This window comes from Lissotriton vulgaris, chromosome 8 (assembly GCF_964263255.1).
Source record: "Lissotriton vulgaris chromosome 8, aLisVul1.2, whole genome shotgun sequence".
NCBI lineage: Eukaryota > Metazoa > Chordata > Amphibia > Caudata > Salamandridae > Lissotriton > Lissotriton vulgaris.
Genome location: NC_141696.1, coordinates 1,518,244,769 through 1,518,264,301, shown reverse-complemented (window position 1 = coordinate 1,518,264,301; position 19,533 = coordinate 1,518,244,769). Strand labels below are relative to the sequence as shown.

The window sequence follows — 19,533 nt, the reverse complement described above, 5'->3', positions numbered from 1 at the left end:
TCCCACACCATTTTCACAGATGTCTTAGCAGATAGGCTTGACTGTAGTGTGTGCTTATGTGAAGGGGTTCTACAGAGACCTGCAGGGAGACGTATTCATCAAATGGATTTTATTTCTGAGAACCAGGACTGCAACACCTTTGATGCCCTATACTGTATAATGAAAGCTCCCTGTAAAAACATGTTTCTCTGGTGCCTTGGAGTAAGCTAATTACTCTCCATGTTCATCCACCTTGGTCTGGGCACCTGCTCAGTGTTGGGATATTGCCTAGCATGCCACCAAGAATGAACTGCAAAACAGAAGGGAGTAAGGGGCCTTCTGGTGTGACAAGACTCACAAAATGGAGGAAAGGTTTGCAGATTGGTGCAGGGACCGTGTGCAGTAGTATAAGCTATTGTTGAGGAAGTTATTGGATCTTCTTACTGCATCATCTTCTCCATCTGCCTTCTTGTTTACCGTGGGCCACACTTACTCTTCTTACTGGATCATCTTCTCTGTCTGTTTCCTTATTCACCTTGGGTTACGCTTATTCTTCTTACTGCATCATCTTCTCCATCTGCCTTCTTGTTTACCATGGGTCATGCTTACTCCTCTTACTGGATCATCTTCTCTGTCTGCTTCCTTATCTACCATGAGGCACGCTTACTCTTCTACTGTATCATCTTCACCTTGTTTACCATGGTTCGCGATCACTCCTCTTACTGGACCATCTTCTCCTTCTGATTCCATTTTTACCATGGGTCACACTTATTCTTCATACTGGATCATCTGTTCCATCCGCTTCCTTGTTTAATGTGGTTCACACTTACTCTTCGTACTGGATCACCCTTTCCATCCACTTCCTTGTTTACTGTGGGTCACACTAACTTTCCTGAATTTGATCATCCTCTCTATACGCTTCCTTGTTTACCGTGGGTCACACTTACTCTTCTTACTGGATCATCTTCTCCATTTGTGTCCTTATTCACCTTGGGTTACGCTTACTCTTCTTACTAGATCATCTTTTCTGTCTGCTTCCTTATCTACCATGAGGCACGCTTACTCCTCTTACTGCATCATCTTCTCCATCTGCCTTCTTGTTTACCTTGGGTCACACTTACTCTTCTTACTGGACCATCTTCTCCATCTGCGTCCTTATTCACCTTGGGTTACGCTTACTCCTCTTACTGCATCATCTTCTCCATCTGCCTTATTGTTTACCGTGGGTCACACTTACTCTTCTTACTGGATCATCTTCTCCATCTGCCTTCTTGTTTCCCATGGGTTATGCTTACTCTTCTTACTGGATCATCTTCACTGTCTGCTTCCTTGTTTACCATGGGTCACGCTTATTCTTCTTACTGGACCATCTTCTCCATCTGCTTCCTTATTTACCATGGGTCACGCTTACTCTTCTTACTGGACCATCTTCTCCATCTGCTTCCTTATTTCCCATGGGTCACGCTTACTCTTCTTACTGGACCATCTTCTCCATCTGCTTCCTTATTTACCATGGGTCACGCTTACTCTTCTTACTGGACCATCTTCTCCATCTGCTTCCTTATTTCCCATGGGTCACGCTTACTCTTCTTACTGGATCATCTTCACTGTCTGCTTCCTTGTTTACCATGGGTCACGCTTATTCTTCTTACTGGACCATCTTCTCCATCTGCTTCCTTATTTACCATGGGTCACGCTTACTCTTCTTACTGGACCATCTTCTCCATCTGCTTCCTTATTTACCATGAGTCTCGCTTACTCTTCTTACTGGACCATCTTCTCCATCTGCTTCCTTATTTACCATGGGTCACTCGTACTCTTCATACTGGACCATCTTCTCCATCTGCTTCCTTGTTTTCCCTGGTTCCATGCCTGCAGTCTCCTGCCCAGCAGTCTCTCTCACCTGCATGTGGCTGGCAACTGGTCAGCAGGAGTTAGCAATGGAGATAAAACTAGGACTGATGACTATCATTCAGGCAGAATTAATTTTTTTACTAATGACATAGTCACATCTATATGGGTGTAAATGAGAGGTCGCCTTACCGCTCTGGTTCTCAGTGGTGTCTGCTTCATGGATCTGATTGTCAAACCACATGTGAGCCACAGTCATTCGGTTCTGGGTGAGGGTTCCGGTTTTGTCGGAGCAGATGGTAGAGGTAGATCCGAGGGTCTCCACGGCTTCCAGGTTCTTCACCAGGCAGTTCTTTCGGGCCATTCGCTTGGCAGTGAGAGTCAAGCACACCTACGGCACAAGGAGGAAAGTTGGTTCAATGCGCTGGATCTTTGTTTTCTATCCATCTATGTTACATGCATCTTTGTTGTTACAATTCAACATTATTACAACGCAATCACAATCTGCAAGACACCTCGATATACCGTGATAGCTGCAGAAGATAAAGACATATACAAAGACATATATATTCCTACTTATTAAAACTTACATTCATCCTCCAAATTTCACAATCGCATGTCAACATTTTGCAGCTCGTCTCTGATTTTGTAATGCGACCTATATAGTACTGGTTTGCATCAGAAAATCTTCAATTGTAGAAGGTCGTGGAACAAACTGCCTATTGGATATAGGCCTGTTGCTATTTGCGACTCCCTATGATTAGCTACAAACAACATTATGGTGGCCAGCATAAACCAGCACTACCATCCCTTTGTTTGCATTCACAAATGGGAAACTTTTTTTTGTAAACAGCTTGTGTTCCTTAAAGGAACTGGTGCTGCTGGACACGACATATTTACAGTTTGGGAAGACATTGCGAGGTGGAGGCAGTGATCCCCGGGCCACTGCCTGCTCCCCTCGAGGTCGCCCAAGAGGATTACCGAAGGGGAATCAGTTACCACCTCCTATGAGGTGTCTGTAGCTGATCAATGGTTTGCAACAGTAATTGCAGTCGCAAACCACTGGTATATACCATTGCAACTCACATGCTCCTTTTACATCCCCTCCTATTGGTCACTTGGAGTGGATTGCAAAAATCATTTTGTGAGTTTGAAAGACTTACAACTTGCACAATAGGTTTAGTAAATAGCAAAAGCCATTGTGCAGTCGCAAACCCTGCGGTTTTTTAAATTACAGGGTTTGAGATGGCAAAATGTTTTTCGTAAATCTGACCTATGGATTCCACAACATTTTAACCCTTTTTCAAGCTAAACTTTGTAATTTAAATAAGATGTGCATTGCTATCTTTTCTGATTTCTAATGAGAGTACCAAGTTGTTGAGAGGTTGTTGAGATCTAAGGGCTGATTGTCCAATTCTTTTTAGTCGTTCTCTTTCCGTGACCACCCAAATGCACATCCCATGCATATTCTACTAAAAAGGGACCGGTCCAGCACTCCCCTTCCCAAGGGCTTCTGCTGAACCTTGTCACATGCCCACCACATCCAACCTTGAGTCTGCAGGGTAACTGCTTTCTGGCTCTCATCTTGGATTCACGTTATTGTCATACACTTGCAGAACTCCCAACTAAAGAAGTTCCCTCTTTCCTTTACCCTATATTTACTTTCAGCCAGGGTTTTCTTGCTATCTCCGAGCACGTTACTTCATTTTTCTCTTTTGTTTTTACCACTTCTTTTTGTGAGGTTCCATTGCTTCACTGAACAAACTCCCCCTGTGACTCTGATAATGTCTACACTTAAATGAGCGAAACATTTGATGCAGTTCTTTGATGTGTCACTGTGCAATGACAGCGGTCCACGGTTATGTTGGGTGCAGGCACCGATGGGGAGACACAAATCCCAAGCGCTCAACACCCTATTATCAGTCCCGTCACACGACCTGTGACACAGCTCCTGGATGGATTTGTGAGAATGTGAGCGATCACTAAAAGAGAGGTCTGACCTCTTCAGATGAAATATCATTGCTTCCAAAAACAAATAAGAGGACAAACAGCCTAACACATGAAAATAAACCAGAACACCACTGTAAGTCTCACCCAGTTTCAACGTCAAATTAGCATAGCTTTGGTGGATGCTGGATAAATGATGCCAGCTGTAAAAGGATGCTGCCACTCTTGCCCATGGTTTAACCAGTTTGGTGGTTAGAGATGTGAACACTGGTTGAGGACTGGGCTCAGATGTCCATCAGCACACAGGGCACGATGATGCCTGGAGAGTTCAGGTTCCGAACACCTTATTGACACCTTTGATAGATGATGGTCATTGTCCTTCAGTCCAGTTGCTTACTGAGGAAGCAGCAATGCTGAACTCATGTGAAGCCATGTGGCATTGGCTGCAATGCTTGATTTCCGAAGACTACCTTTCAGGGTTCTAGATCTTGTTGAAAGTTTCTTCCACTAGGACATATCTGAGTCCCATAGCCCGTGAGTGAGAATGCACCTCTGACGCTGGCGCACAGGATAGTGTGTCAGCAGTAATGATGCTGCTTGTATGGTTGCCACAGGACCACTTCAAGACCACCAATGAGCCACTGCCAACTAACTCGGAAATGCTTTGGAACATGAGCATCATGGTGCAAGCGTCCTAAAGATTGCATCAGGTTGAACATGGATATTCTGGCTGTTACATCAGAGTGCCAAAGATGTTTCAGGCACGCAGCAGCGTGGTATAAGAAGTCTACATGACTGGTCAGTTTGCGAGTCACTCAACAGGTGGTGACAGCAATGCACGTCTGAGTGAAGCTGACAGAATGGTGTTGACCATTTCAGTCATGCTTATGATCTGACTTTCTATAGAGCTGTTGGCAGGACCAGCTGGTGGTCGCAGACCCCAGGTGGTGAAGTTTTAGGAGGCATTCACGAGCTGTAACATCTCTGGCAAATATGTCTTTTCAAACCTTCATAACTCTCTGTTGTTGGCTTGTCCGCATATCTGCAATGGTTATTCCATGCTGTGTTGCGTCTTGCTTGGGTTGCGTGTGTGTTCACGGAATGGTAGGTTTCTCAGTAGTAGAATGGACTGTGTAGCCTAGTGAGCAGAGAAGCTGAAGGGGCAAGGCAGCTGCTGGATCTCCTCACTTGAATAATTCACAACTTCTTCTTGTCTTGAACGCAATGGCTTGTAAGACAGCTGTTCACGAGTGCCACAATAGCTCCTCTGGGAGGCCAGGTGTCGAGACTTAGGTGCATGTGGAGTGGTCCCTCAACAGGCCTTTGCTAAATGGTGATCATGAATGCTGAGCAGATGCAACAGGGCCTGGGGCAGCCTAAGCTATTGTGCTCCATCTCCAGGCCAAAGCTCCTGGGAAAACAGCGAGACTTTGGTCATGGATCTTGTCTAGAATATCCCGAGTTGGCCGTTCTTTAGCTGTTCTTCTCCATTATTGCTGGCTTACGTCTTACGTGCCCAAAATATGTCTTTGACCCTGATCAAGAGAAGGCGCTGATTTTCATTCGCTTTGAAGGGCGGCAACTAGCAGGATGTTTCTTCAGGTTACGATGGGTCTTACAGCAGAAACGCCTGTAGGAGCATGGGAGCACTTGTAGGCTGTGTAGTCTGTGGGGTATTTGTTGCTCTTGTTGATGGTGGTTGTGAGACTTTACCTGTGAGAAAAGCTTCAGGATTGATCAAGTCTGATCTGCGACTGCAGTGAGCTTCTTTCTACGCTATGGAATGCAGCATGAAGGCAGATTTGGCTCTTCTTCTGCATAATTCCCAATCTTATTCATGTGTTTGCCTCTTGCAGTTTCCCAGCGCGAGGGAGATGCACCAACTTTGATTTGAGGACAACATGGCCTCTGCGTAGTAGGCAGTCTTGGTGGTCAGGCATGGATGACCTATGACACAGGTTGTGGATGTGTGTGTGAGAGCATGAGATGTGGTTTACTGTACGGATGTGCTCAAGAACATGAGAGACAGCAGGCTGTCCTGGGGCATGCAGATCGCTCACTTTGTACACTATTACCGCCTTGTTTGCTGCACCTGACCACAGCCCTAAGCTATGCAGCTCCCTAGGAGAAAAACAGGCTGCCCAGCCACTGTCGAGCTCGCAATGTATCCTGTCGCAGTTCTAGTCGCACACCTCCGCCACCAGAGCCAGGGGAGAAGCAACAAAGAAGCAGGCCAAGAATCAGTCGTTTTCAGGTTTTGTGCATCGGCACATTGCGCACCTAACACGCTTGCAGACTTCTGCAAATAGGACTGGCTTGGGGTAGGGGTGAGCAATGGATCCTGGAACATGGGTATGTTCAGGGTCCTGGGTGGCTGTGGTGATTTAAAGGTGAGAGTGGTGGTATTAGCAGGGGGTGGAGAGGGAGGACTGAGTGTCAGCTCAGTGCACTCTACAATTGGTTGTTTTGCTGTTCCATACTGTGATGTGTTTGAGAAACATTGCTCTCCTGAATAGCTGATGTGAGAGGAGGGAGGAGCATTACTCCTCAGTGATTACAGAGCCTGTTGATTGCTTCTGTCTCAAGATGCCTCACTGCGGTAGAAAGGATGCTCTAGCTGTTATTGGTGGAGATGGACCCTCTTGTGATGTTATTTCCTCTCCAGTTACTTGTAATGGGATCTGTGGTTCTGTGTCTTTTTTCCATGTTCCTAGCTACCGACATTTCTGCCTCCACCTTAATCTGGTTCATCTCATAAAGGTTTGAGAATTGAATAACCAAAAGCCGGAGAAGTGGGTGATCGTCTCGTTTGGGGGCTAAAAACATAACAAAGGGGATCTTCATAGGCTAAACCTGGGGCAATAACTATATTACAACAAGTGCCAGAAGTCTTCTGTTGCACCGATTACCTAGTCTGATACCAGGTGACCATCATTAACAATCTCCTGTAAATGTTAACTTTCGTATTAAAAATATCTTTGGGAAAATTCTTAGGTCTCACAATGAAGCCTCTGGTGATAGCTGAACAAAGAAGTAGCACTAGCCACTTTCGCGACTGAGGACGATAGCCAATATGCATTCCATTCCAGTAAAATGAGTTGGACATTCCATTCCTTTCCATTAAAATGAGTTGTTTGTTTGCTTCCTTGTCAAGTGATGCTGTTGTTGTGGTGTGGAGGAGTGTCTTTGGACATCAGAAGACAAGGCTGGTCCTGTTTTCCAGTCTGCTGCAGTCTTGCAGCTCCTCTCATTCACAAAACAGAGGAAAGTAGCAACTTCTTTTATTGGTGACACTCTTGACGGTGACAAGGTTGGAGAGGTCGGACAGTCTACCTTGCCTGTATTTGTCGATAGCTGTGTTTGTCGTGGTATGAAGTAGGAGATCTCCCTGGTATGCGGTCATATCTAGGGGTGTGCAACATCAAGTGCATTTACTTGTTAGGGTCTTTGATCTCCTGAGGGGAGAAGGCATTGACCAATAACTTTTCACATCTTCATTACATGATGCAGATGTTTTGGAGGCACTGTTCTTGAATATGGCACAGCCTTCAGTGGTGAAAGTGAGTTTGCTTTTATAAGACCAAACCGAGGGTGAGGATTCAGGGAGTGGAAGGGGACTTTCTTTCTCTTAGCTGAATGACTATCCAGGTATTAGGGAGCTGAAGAAGGGCAGCGCCTCGATTTCAAGGGTGCTTTCGACAGCGATGGGGTCCTTATGTCATGTGCCTTGACGTGTAAAGATCTTGGCAATGTCAAATGTTTCAGGATGAACCAAGAAAATATAAATCATGGCAACATTTTCAAGTCGATAAAAAGCAATTAGATCAACTGCCAAAGCAGCGCATTGTGAAGGTTTATAAAAGGCTCAGTCTTTCAATAAAAGTCCCATGAAGCCACTGTCTGTCCAGATCCATTTTCACACTGCTCTTTCTGTTTTCTGTTAAACTTCTCAGGTAAAAATTGATTCTGTTCCCTATTTTCACTCTTGTTGCATTTGTGTTTTTTTCTGGATTGTGTGTAAAAGAAATTCTATCAAAGTAATCTGCACGATGGCACATAATATAAAAAATGCTTTGATGGGACAGTTATTATCTGTTGTAAAAGTGCCCTGGGATCCTGCAATCACCTGGACTACTTAGCGTTAATCAATGAACTACCCACCATTGAGACCTTCCCCGGTTCCCCTGCAGACCCTTCCTATCATGCTCACTGAGGACACATTCTCTCCACAGCACATGCCCTTCTCAAGCATTCTTACCTCTGAACCAGGCTGTCTGCACACTCCCCTGAACACCACCCAAGAACCAGGAGAGTGAAGACCATAAGATGCATGCTGAGCACTAGCAGCATGTGACAGTGACACACAGCAGCGCTTTGATGACAGACGGAACAATATGGCTTTCTATGCACTAGATTTCAGCACACCCAGCTGACACCACAGACTCCATTATGCGAGGCAGTAGGTAGATCAAAGGTAGATGTCACTACTGTGCTAAATTCCCCGCCCGCACTAGCAGCATGGTTACATCTCCCCCCCTCAGGTACCCAATGGCAACAATCGCATGTAAACCTCAAGATAGTAGGAACCTGCTATCTACAGAAAGTTCTAAGACTCATGCAGATAATCCACTGCAATGCTTCTGACTCTGTCAGTGCAGAAGGGCTTTCCTTTCACACCCACTGATAGGTCAAAAGCATGAGTGGGGTTTCTATCTCATGCTTGACATGTACAGAATCCTATCTTCCATACCCAGAGCAGTTCTTCAATGACATACCAAGGTCAATTAGGTTAGCTTTGCTGTACCTTAGTGCAGTGTTTCACTCATATCTATATGATGTGTGTCTGGCCATTGTGTGGGGCTACACCCATATGCCTGTGATTACTCTCTGTCTAAAAAGTACAAGGTTTCACTCATATGTGTGCGACTGCTCTCTGACACGGAGTACAAGGTTTCACTCACATGTCTTTGATTGCTTGTTAGCAATGATTGCAGGGATACACTCATGTAGGTGATTGCTTTCTGCTGCTGAATATGGGCTTACACTCATTGTAAATGACTGCTCCCCAGGCCTGAATGTGGCATTACACTCATATGTTTGTGATTGCTGCTGGCATGCATGTAGGTTTACACTTATGTAAGTGATTGGTCTCCAGCCCTGATTACAGGGTTCCACTCATGAGGCTGTGATTGCTCTCTGTCCCTGAGTGGGAGGTTCCACTAATGTAGGTGATTGGTCTCTGGCCTTAAGTGTGGGGTTTCCCTCATTGTATGTGACTGCTTTCTAGCCCTGAGTGCAGTGTTACAATCATATACCTGTGATTGCTCTCCAGCAATTAGTTCAAAGTTAGACTCATTTGTCTGTGACTGCTCTCTAGTCCTGAGAGCTGGATTACACTCTGGTAGGTATTTGGTCTCTGGCCAAGAGTGTGGGGTTACATTCACATCAGTTCTTGCTCTCTAGCCCTGAATACAGGATTACAGGGTTATACTCATATGTAAGTGATTGTTCTCTGGATCCCTTGAAGACCATCCACTCGGTGGCCCCGTCAGACCCTTACCCCACCACACCTTCAACAAAGGACTCACCTGCATCAGCAAAGCCCTTAATCTCATCCTCAACAACTCCATTATCACAGCCACATTTGGAGGCCTAGAAGCACACGGAGGTCAACACTCTCGTGAATAAACCATCAGCGAACCCTGCAAAGCTCGCAAACTACAGAATGATCTCCCTACGGCCATACCCAGCCCATCACTGAAGCCCTGATCACCAGCAGACAGAACTATGGAAATGTCGGAGTTCACTAAGAGACTACAGACCCTCTAAAACAGCACTGCTGAACTCGTCCACTCCAGTCTCACATCACTTCATACCTGATGGAGCTCCACGGGCTCCTAATACACAAGTGCGCACAGTTCAAACTCCTCACCCACACATACAAAGCACTGCACAACCCAGGCTGAGCCTACCTGGACAGCCACATGCAGTTGTACCAACCCTCCAGGCATCTCCACTCTGCCTGTCTCTCACTAGCACAAGTCCCACGCATTCACAAGCGCAGATCAGGAGGCTGAGCCTTCTCACGCATCGCTACTAAAGCTTGGGATGACCTCCTACATCACTTTGAGACCTCCCCCCTTGGAGTAAGTCACCCCCCACCCCCGGCTAGCCCCACACATCTGTGAAGCATCAGGATACCCATATGGGTGATAATGTCGTATACGCATACATTTCACATAATACTACAGCTCAGGGTTACACTCATATGTCTGTGATTGCTCTAACGTGAGACTAGTTCTCGTATGAGTCACGTAGGTCAGCGAGTTGGACAGAAGTCACAGTCTAAGTATTGTGCCCACTTCTGTAAAATCAAACTGCACTCTCTGTGCTATCAACAGCATTTTCAATGTAAGATTATTACAATCTGCAGCAGTGGAATACACAACCTGCACAAACCTTCCACAAAGGTGGTCAGTCAAAACAAAAAAAGGTGCTTCATCAGACAACACTCCTACTGCAAGAAACTGTTGCCTAACCTGAGCACTTTAATACTCATAAGTCAAACAAAAAATAGCAAAAATGTGTTTCTATATATCACAAAATATATCACATAAATATGAGTATCTAAAAAGTACATGATCATACATATAATAATGCCATTATACAACTTGATCAGTCTCATAGATACAATTCATTATGATGTCCACATTTATGGAAATAAATCAGACAGTCCGATCAAATAGCACAGCCAACACACGTTTCGACTTGCTCGACTTTCTCAGGGCATACTACATAATTATCCCATAAAGAGACTTTGAAATTACCACATCCAACGTTTGCAGTAATAAAAACCGTGTGTATATAGTCTCAATTATTAATAATGCCGTCACACAAGTTAGTGTTGTCGTCCATGTAAGTTTCCATCAAAATAACCACTATTCCTTCTATTATAGCGTCACAAAGTCTTTGGTACGCCCTGACATCACCGGTGTCAGAATCCACATGCAGACGCCACCAGTGCAAAATCTTCAGGTAGTGCCTGCAACATGCACATATTCCTTTAATTCCAAATCATATTTTCATCCCTAGAGAGACTAGTAGCGGTGTGCAAACCTGCAAAGTTGTTTTTCAAACTTTGTCACGGGGTCTGGAAATTTGTTCAAGTTATTGAATTTTGAAGTTTGCCACATGTCAGTGAAAATTGACTTCCATGAGTATATGCTGCATAAATCCTTAGTTTACTTTCACTAAATGGCTGTGCGGATACCTAGTTTGGGAAAACATTCTTTCACAGGAAGTACTATAACTGTGTGGTGTAAGTCTGAATACAATACTTTGAACGTGTGCCCAGGACTTGGCTCTAGTTTGAGAAAACAGTTTGTGTTTTTCTCTCTGTAATGCCATCGATTGAAGAAAAGCTCCACAAAAAGTGAAGCGGGCGAGAAATATTCTGCGTCAGTTTTTTAGCTTGACTGATTTTGCTAAGAGTGCAATTAATCTTGCAAAAGTGTGGCAAACGAGAAAACAGGGGAACATCACAAAGGGTGAAAATAAAAAACTTTGCAAAACTTCATCAGCGAAAAAATAATTACCCAGCTGAAGTTAGATGTACAGCATGTTTGGAATTGTGCCAATGATTATTTTACTGGAGGGTAACTAACACTGCCTGCTTTATCTTGCTGACAGTCTGTTAGGGCCTGGTGCATAAAACATTCTGTGTGCACTAAAGCAGTGTGCTGCGGTGCAAACACCTTCTGCTTTCACACGGATCCTACCCTGCACAGAAACACTGCTCATGAATATTGCAGTAGCACTCTGAAACTCTGCGCAATCCCTTGAGCAGGACAGTGTGGCATTAATATTCATGAGCTGGCCGAGGGCCTGATTGTACGGGAGATTCCCCGCAGCCATTGCTCATGTATTCACGACACAACCTGGCAGCCTTCAGATGCACATTTATTCAAAAGAAGACCGCCAGTCCGTGCCCATGTGCCATCGCGGATCACAACTGCGCTAAAAAAAGACACAGAGCCCTCATTACGAATGGCCCCCGTGTAACAGGGTGACCACCTGGCATGAAGGCAAATTCTGGACAGGACTGTCAAAAAATTCAGGACCAGGGTCAAAATTCAGGACAAAGAGCCACAATTCAGGGCACAAAATGCAGCACAAAAGAACAATTTTACAGACACATCCAAAGAGAGGCCATACTCCATTGCTTTATCAGTGCATTTACTTACAGGTTTTCTTTTTGTGCATGCCTCTACGTATACTACACCCAGGTGGCTCATTATGTCCATGTTCAATAGTAAATGAATGCCCTGGAGCACGGTGTCAAGGCCATTATGCCTACTCAGATGTACCCATTCTTTCTTGGAGAGAAAGCAACAGCCACATTTTGAATATGTTTCTAAAATAATTTTAGTCCATGGAAACATTAAGGTAAGTGACCTTCTGCTAGTTTAAACAAGTTGAACAAAAAACATCTGGCTCAACCTCAACCTCCAGTGGACTTTAAACCTAAAAATAATTTAAGAGGCAGAGCTGATAGTATGGGAGACAGTTTCACACCTAGGGGCCAATTAGGATTGCGGTTTTTCCGCATCCTCCGGGCCGGCGGAAGTGTCCGCCAGCCCGGAGGATGCGGAAAAACCGCTGCGGAGCCTTCAAAGACCCCCCGCCAGATTAGGATGGCTGGGGGGTCAGGAAGACCGTCCACCGCTTTTCCGCTGCGGTCCCCTTAAGACCGTGGCGGAAAAGCTCTAATATGGAGGCGGGGTCTAACAGACACCGCCAGCCATATTAGGATGGGGGTGAACACATGTCTTTCCGCGGCGGCTTCTCCGCCGTGGAAAGGCATACAGTGATTTCTTTGGGGGCCCGTTGCGGGCCCCCAGGGTGACGGGGGTGGGGGGTGCACATGGGGGGTACCTATGGTAACCCCATGCATTTGCATGCACAAAGCGGCAGGCACCGAGCGGTGCCTGCCACTTTGTGCATGCAAATGCGAAGCATGCATTTTTAACATTGCGGCGGGTGCTGCTTCAAGCAGCACCCGCCGCAATGTTAAACATACAGGATGTGACCGCGAGGGTGGCGGTCACATCCTAATTTGCACGGAGGGACCGCCGCTGCCCCTGCGGACGGTCCCTCCTCCTCTGGGGTGGCGGACGGACGCAGGTCCGTCCGCCATCCTAATGAGGCCCCTAATGTCAGGACGTTAGGAACCTACAACTGTTCTATAGTCTCACTCTAACTTGTCTATAGTCCGGGCAGGGCTCAAGTCGGGGTACCACGCGGGTGGATGGCGTCCCCCCACTTATTTTAAGGGGTGGATGCCGTCCCCCCTGCCAAACAGCTGGACTTCACTCTTTGCCCTCTCTGGTACGAGATTGGAGCTCACAGGACGCTGCAGACGCGCTGGCTTTGTGATGCAATCGCATCTAAGGGGTGAGCGAGGGGAGGCAATGAGCCCGATGGTGCAAGCCACCTTTAGTGACGTCACTTCCTGTGACATCGTCCCCCCCACTTCCTTTTTTTAGGACTTGTGCCCTGAGTCCGGGATTCTACATTTATCTAAAAACTGGGAGCCCGGACTACCAATCAAAGAAAATTAAAGAAGAGGATGAAATCAAGATCAGATGGGAGATCCACAGAAACTGATTTAAAGGGTTGTTGCTAAGAACAGGATAAAGAAGGAAAAGAAGAACAAGGTGGGACATTTCCTAAAATCATACTAGATGGGTCTGCCATGAGTATCGGAAACTATTGCATACCTAGGGAGTTGTCTCAGAGGAGAGGAGAGAAACAGAAGAGGCACTGTCAAGTGGTTAAACAGCAGCACCCACCCACCCACCCTGGCAAACTCTGCTGGTACAAGGGCAGGCGGGTAGAGGCCGGGTCTCTTGAAAGGTTGTACCTTGGGCTATTGCACACTCTGTCCTTGTCTTAAAATGACTTTACAGTCGAGCCAGGCAGAACCAGTGATCTGGCTCATCCCTAAGTGTCAAAGAATATGCAGAATCTTTAAAATATTGGGGCTGTAAATTACATAAACAAAATATAAGAACATAAAGATTTTAAAATTTAAGATGTGTTTCTTTAAATTATGGTATCTTTTGATACCTAAGGATTATTATCTACCATTACCCCACTGATTTGCAGAATGGGACATTGGGCAGAGCAGCATGGTCCCTCTGAGCCCAGTTTGGTTTTTGGTCTTCTCTTCCTCTTTCAGTAATGGGGCACGTGACACAAGTGATGATGGTTGTGCTAACCAGTTTTTGTTTACTTTTGCAAACCTTCCCTTTCTTATCCCTCATTTCTTCTTCAGACACGTCCCACATCTGATTTGGGCACTGGGCTAGCTCTTTTCACTCCAAAGCTACTTGCGAATGTGGGTGGATTAGCCCATCGGGACTTAAACTGCTATTATTTAGCTGCACAGCTCCAATGGGTTGCTCGCTGGCTGGCTGGCCACCCACTCCATGAGATAGGGTTTACCTGTAAAGACTTTAAGGAAACATTACTGCACTACTCATTGTTTCCTACAGACCATTCTGCCGAACACCACCGGAGTTATTCCGCACAGCTTATTTTTCCTTACCTGAACCATTAAACTCATATTTGATTCACATGCTTTGGTCTTGCCCCAAACTCCTTTCATGCTGGTAAAGAGTTTTTGAGGTTCTGTCAACCACGATGGGCTGTGTACTAATAAATTCCCCAAAGTGATCATTTTGGGTGTATTCCCCTGCCCTAAGTTCAAGAAACCCTTCACCCAGTTCCCCGACTTGACTCTGCTTCTGGCGAAACACAATATTACACTGCACTGGAAGGATTCACTCTCTCAGACTACTGTAGAGGCACAGGATGACAATTCACTATTATATTTGTGTTCAAAGTACGGGGATCTACGCACAGACGTAAATCTCCAGACCTCTTCTGAGTCAAATCCACAGGCAAAACCCATTCATATGATTCTGAAGGTTTTATAATATGTCATTTTATTAGAATCTGTCTAAGAGTTTCCTTAAGTCATTCCTAACGCTTATTGGAACTGGCCTTACCTTATGTATTGTTGGTACAAAAATCTTTTTCAACCTGAATGCATGCTCAAATGCTTTAACTGAGTCTACTCTTTTAGTAAAAACATCAGGGGATTTTAGTATTAATTATTCTATGCTACTGAAATACTGAATACTGAAGAGATAGGCAAATCACCCAAATTACTAGATTTGAGGCAACTGCATCAAAAATAGACATATTTTAGCTAGGCCTTTCGAATCCAAATTCATTTTCCTTTAAAGGCCATATATACTTTATCTATAATATTCCTGCCTGAACAGTCTGATGAACTGACAAAAAAAACAACCATGCGATATCAAATTCGACAAATGCTTTTGCATTGATGGCAGTGGTTTCTAATTTAATGATATTACAAGTCCAGTTTCTAATGTGATGTCAGGAAGAATAGAAATAAGTGACCCAGATTCCACCATAAGTTCGATATCTGCATCACGCACAAAAATGTCACACATAGGACTCTTGACCAGTTTTTTCTCAAGAAGTGTCACGCTTGCAGCAAGTTTCTTTCCCTTATGCCCTGTCATCATAACATTGTTCAGTCTTTCTACTTATTATCTCTCTATCTCGGTGTTTCAGACTTTTGCACTAAAAGTCCCTGAGTTGCAAACTGCTTGGAAATTACCATATGTCTTACAATTATTGTAATGTTTCCTTTGTGCTGAGCAGTTAGGATTATTGCCTATGTGAGTCCTAGACACACATTTTAAATGATTTCCCTCACTTTTTTGTTACTCACACTACTAAATCTGTCCTTACTGATCAATGCACACATTGGTAAAGTCTCTTCGACACAATTAATGGGTGAAAGACCACCAGTCAAATCTTTCATTGCTTTTTCCAATGCCTACCACTTCTTCAAGTGTTAGATTCCAACAAGTTAGTAATCATTCTTGTACTATTTTGGAATAGGAATTAAAGGCAAATTGGACTCTAATCTACATATTGATTCCAGACACAAAGACATAAGTAGCAGCTGAAATGTAGAGTGCAGAGTGCCACAATATACTCCTCCACACTTTCATCAATGTTTTCTTTAAATAAAACTGATGGTGCTCTAACACAATACTTGGTTCATCTGAAAGTTGTTTTTTGGTTTCATTTTATTCATCCCAAACAGCAAATTGACCATAGGGAATCTGCATCTCAAGAAAATAATCAAATACCAGTTTGCTGGCTGGACCAAAGTGATTAAATAATAGGGCATTTTTCGTTTATAACTCAAACTTAAGTTAGTTTTCGAACATGTGTAACCACTACTTCCATTTATTGGGTGATTTTCCTGTATGCTGTAAAAATGCTTGTAGTTCCATAGCATGGTGTGAGGGAGCCACGAGATAATGTGTATTAGTGTCTCAAATAACAGAAGTGTTGTGGACTTACTCTCATACAGACAGTATTTGAGAGGTAAGTGTCCCAAATGTATAAAAGATTCCCGAAATGTTTTTAAATGACAATAGCCAGGTCTAGAGAAGCAAATTAAATTGAAATTGAAAAATAACTTGCCTCAGTGTTCATTTGGTATGTGGTACGATGCTCTGTGAAGCTGTGTCCACCTCTTATTCATAAATGTGCCCAAGCCAATATGGCCACTGGATGTCAGCTCATTGACGTCAGCTTGTCATTTTTTCGACCACTGCCAAACCTCTGTTTGTGCAGGAGTTGGAATACCGCGCCTAGTGGTATTTACGACACCAGGTAATTATCGGATGTCTTAAAAAGCTCACCCATTAGAACGTTTTGTAATTTAAAAGGAGAACTGTGACTCCAAAAACTCTGCATCTTCAATCAGTAATTCTGAATAGCTCGCTGCTGTATTTTTATGGGAAAACGATTACACCACTCAGGCCACTTGTAATCAGGACCTAAGTGTTAGAATCATCTTATCACTTATACACAGTTCACAAGTAAGAACAGACTCGACCTACAACTAACACATGAAGAAATACTCAGCATTTTGTCCCCTAGATTCCTGGTGTTGACAGATGTCAAGACAGACTCTACTGCCTATAACAACAAGTTCTGAGGATCAGTGCACATTAGGGTCCACAGTATATTCATTGCTGCCTCATGAAATGGAGGTCTCTAGTACAATCCAGGAGATTAAAGGTATTTTATCTTATTCTGGCTTTTCAGATATCTGGAATTTTCTGAAGGAGGTTGGCAATATCTGTTTGGAAGTTCTGGGTGATCCCAGTATGGCGAAGAAGGAATATGTTGCAAGCTCCCTACAACAGTAATTCAATCCATTTCCTTATATTGGCTGGGGGAGGGAGCATTGGTCTGGGATGGCCGGATATATGTCAGATCTTCAGTATATCCAAAATGCGTAAATGTAGATACAATGAAATTAAATGAAAAATTATTTGCCTTTTCAGTAGTAAAAACTGTCATGTATCTGACCACTGGTGATCAAAGTTGAAGAGAAAATTAAATTTCTTTTTAAGAAATCTGTCTCCTCGCCAGTCATTACAGACAGTAGTTATGGGTTTGCGCATTTGAGCAGAAGGTTGTATTTTAGCGTACCTGGATTGAATCCCTAGTGTAAAGGCAGTGTCTATTGCAGCGAGACAGCTGAGGTCTAACAAAGATGTCCCTTAGGAAAGATCCGCTGCTGACCTTGGATTTTATCTCCTGCATGTCTGTGTCCGGGGTACAGTCAACCACCCTCCAGAGTGCACGTCATTCTGGGCTACCTCCAGGTTGTCTGGAGTTTAATCTCCATCTGTCAGGTGTGCTGGAGTTTCTAATGTCAGCAGTTTCTCTCAGAGGACAGATTGGTTTTAGAGCTGATGATTGCTGATACAGCCCTCCCCCGGTGTCCTGGCTTGCCCTTCCTGCGCTGACTGCGGGTGCAGCCGTACCAGCAGCCAGGGATGCGCAGGAGTCAATGTCATAATGAGCAGATCCAATGGCCGCTCTTCTGTGGCACAGAGTTTGACTCCCTGGTTCGAGCTGCAGGCGGCAGGCGATACTGTCTCTGGCCATAATCAAACAATAGTCCATCGACTGATAATCACGAAAAGCAGGGATCACATCAAGATGCCCTTTTTCCATAAATGTCACTTTATCAATTGGGATCTATGGTGTATATTGGGCAGGACATGCCCTTTCTACACCAGCCATCCTATGTAACAATGTTAGCAATGCCCAGGGTCACACATGGCACCAAGCTCTAACATGCCACCTCTAACATGTCTGAGAAGCTCCTTGCTCTCATGCCCTTGGCATTACCTGTTGACAGTCTGCTGTGATTGCCTGCTGGGTTGTTCTTTTCACTTCAAGGGTGGATTATCCACCATTGCATGTTAGGTTTAGGGCAGGGCCACTGGAATCATGCATCTGGCGAGGACTAAGGTATGCAGCTGGGCTGACTGAAATATGCAACAAAACAACAAAAATGCAGCGTAATGCAGCACATTTGGAGGAAGTATTATGCCACTATTTTGTCATGTTTCCATATGTGAACACTGTATGGGCAATAGTTTAACTTCATTAATATGAGATTAAGATCCAACTAGGAGAGGATGTGGTCTAACGGCTAGGGCGGTCGATCTCAAATCCGGGAAACAGGGTTTGAGTCTCGTCAATGACGTTCAACGTCCCGTGATTCTGGGCAAATTACTTCATCTCCCCATGCCTAATAATAAAATGAACGTGTCCTTGTGTAACGCGACTGGTGCTCATGTAAAGCGCTCTGATACCTTCGGGTCAAGTTTGCGCTATATAAAACTCTGGGGAGAAAAAGAAAAATGAAAGCAATCAGCAGCTGAAAAGCGGCTTTGGTCTGAGGAAATATAAATTTTATGGTCAAGTTGTGTCACCGTCTCCATGTACCAGCTTAAAGTGCATGTAACTTCCCTCCTGTGCCAGCTATGAAGACGCAAATACATTTGCGTCCAACGTTAACATGTCCTTTTTCAGACCCACCCTGAATGGGTTAAATAGTCCGTTCCTAAGTATGCTATGCCAACGTCTTTTTGTAGTGTACCTTACACGTTTTTCAGCTCTGGCAAAGTAGGCCCTGAATTTCTGCCATTGAGCCTTTTTTCTGGCTTCTGACTCTGAAAGCCTCAGCCCAGGCTGCCTCTGTACCCATGAACTCTGACTTACTTCCAGCGCGGCCCACCGCGCTTAGCTCAGCCTGCTGCCTGCCAAGACTGACTACAACCTTCGAATTATCTGTTCCGCTCCTCGAAAATACATTCCTGCCTACTAGCTTCAGTAAACATCCCCCTCAGCTGCAGAGCCAAAGGGACGGCCTGTCTCCGTGCAAGTAATTCATAGCCTCTGTTACCATGTTACCATGCTCCCATGGAAGGCCCATGCCCCCACGCTTCTCATGCAGACACTTAGGCGCTTATACACGCACTCACAGTCAGTATAGAATAGCTTCTGCCCCAGAGATCTTTTCCGTTCAGATAATATGGTTCCCAAACATCAGATATCAGATATGATAGAAGTACGAGTTGATCTGACATGCCAGACTTCTGTCTCTTTCCGTCAGTGTAAATGTCAAGTCCCCTGCACCCTCCAGTTTCACGTCAATCACACGTCATGCAGCTGCGCGCGCATCCAAGCCTCCGATTTCTGCTGACATTGCAACATTTCTGTTTTGTGCCACCCACTCATGACACCTACCTGTGACGTTTCTAGCACACACCTCTA

The 19,533-nt window shown here is 44.7% G+C and overlaps 1 protein-coding gene across 1 annotated transcript in view; it reads right to left on the bottom strand.

Moving 5' to 3' along the window:
• Positions 1-19,533, bottom strand: part of LOC147699073 (sodium/potassium-transporting ATPase subunit alpha-1-like) — a 244,865-nt gene that overhangs the window by 79,663 nt on the left and 145,669 nt on the right. Inside the window, exon 9 of the mRNA XM_086935650.1 lies at positions 2,023-2,221. Within this exon, the coding sequence (XP_086791776.1) occupies positions 2,023-2,221 (199 nt within the window). The remainder of the gene's footprint in view (positions 1-2,022; positions 2,222-19,533) is intronic.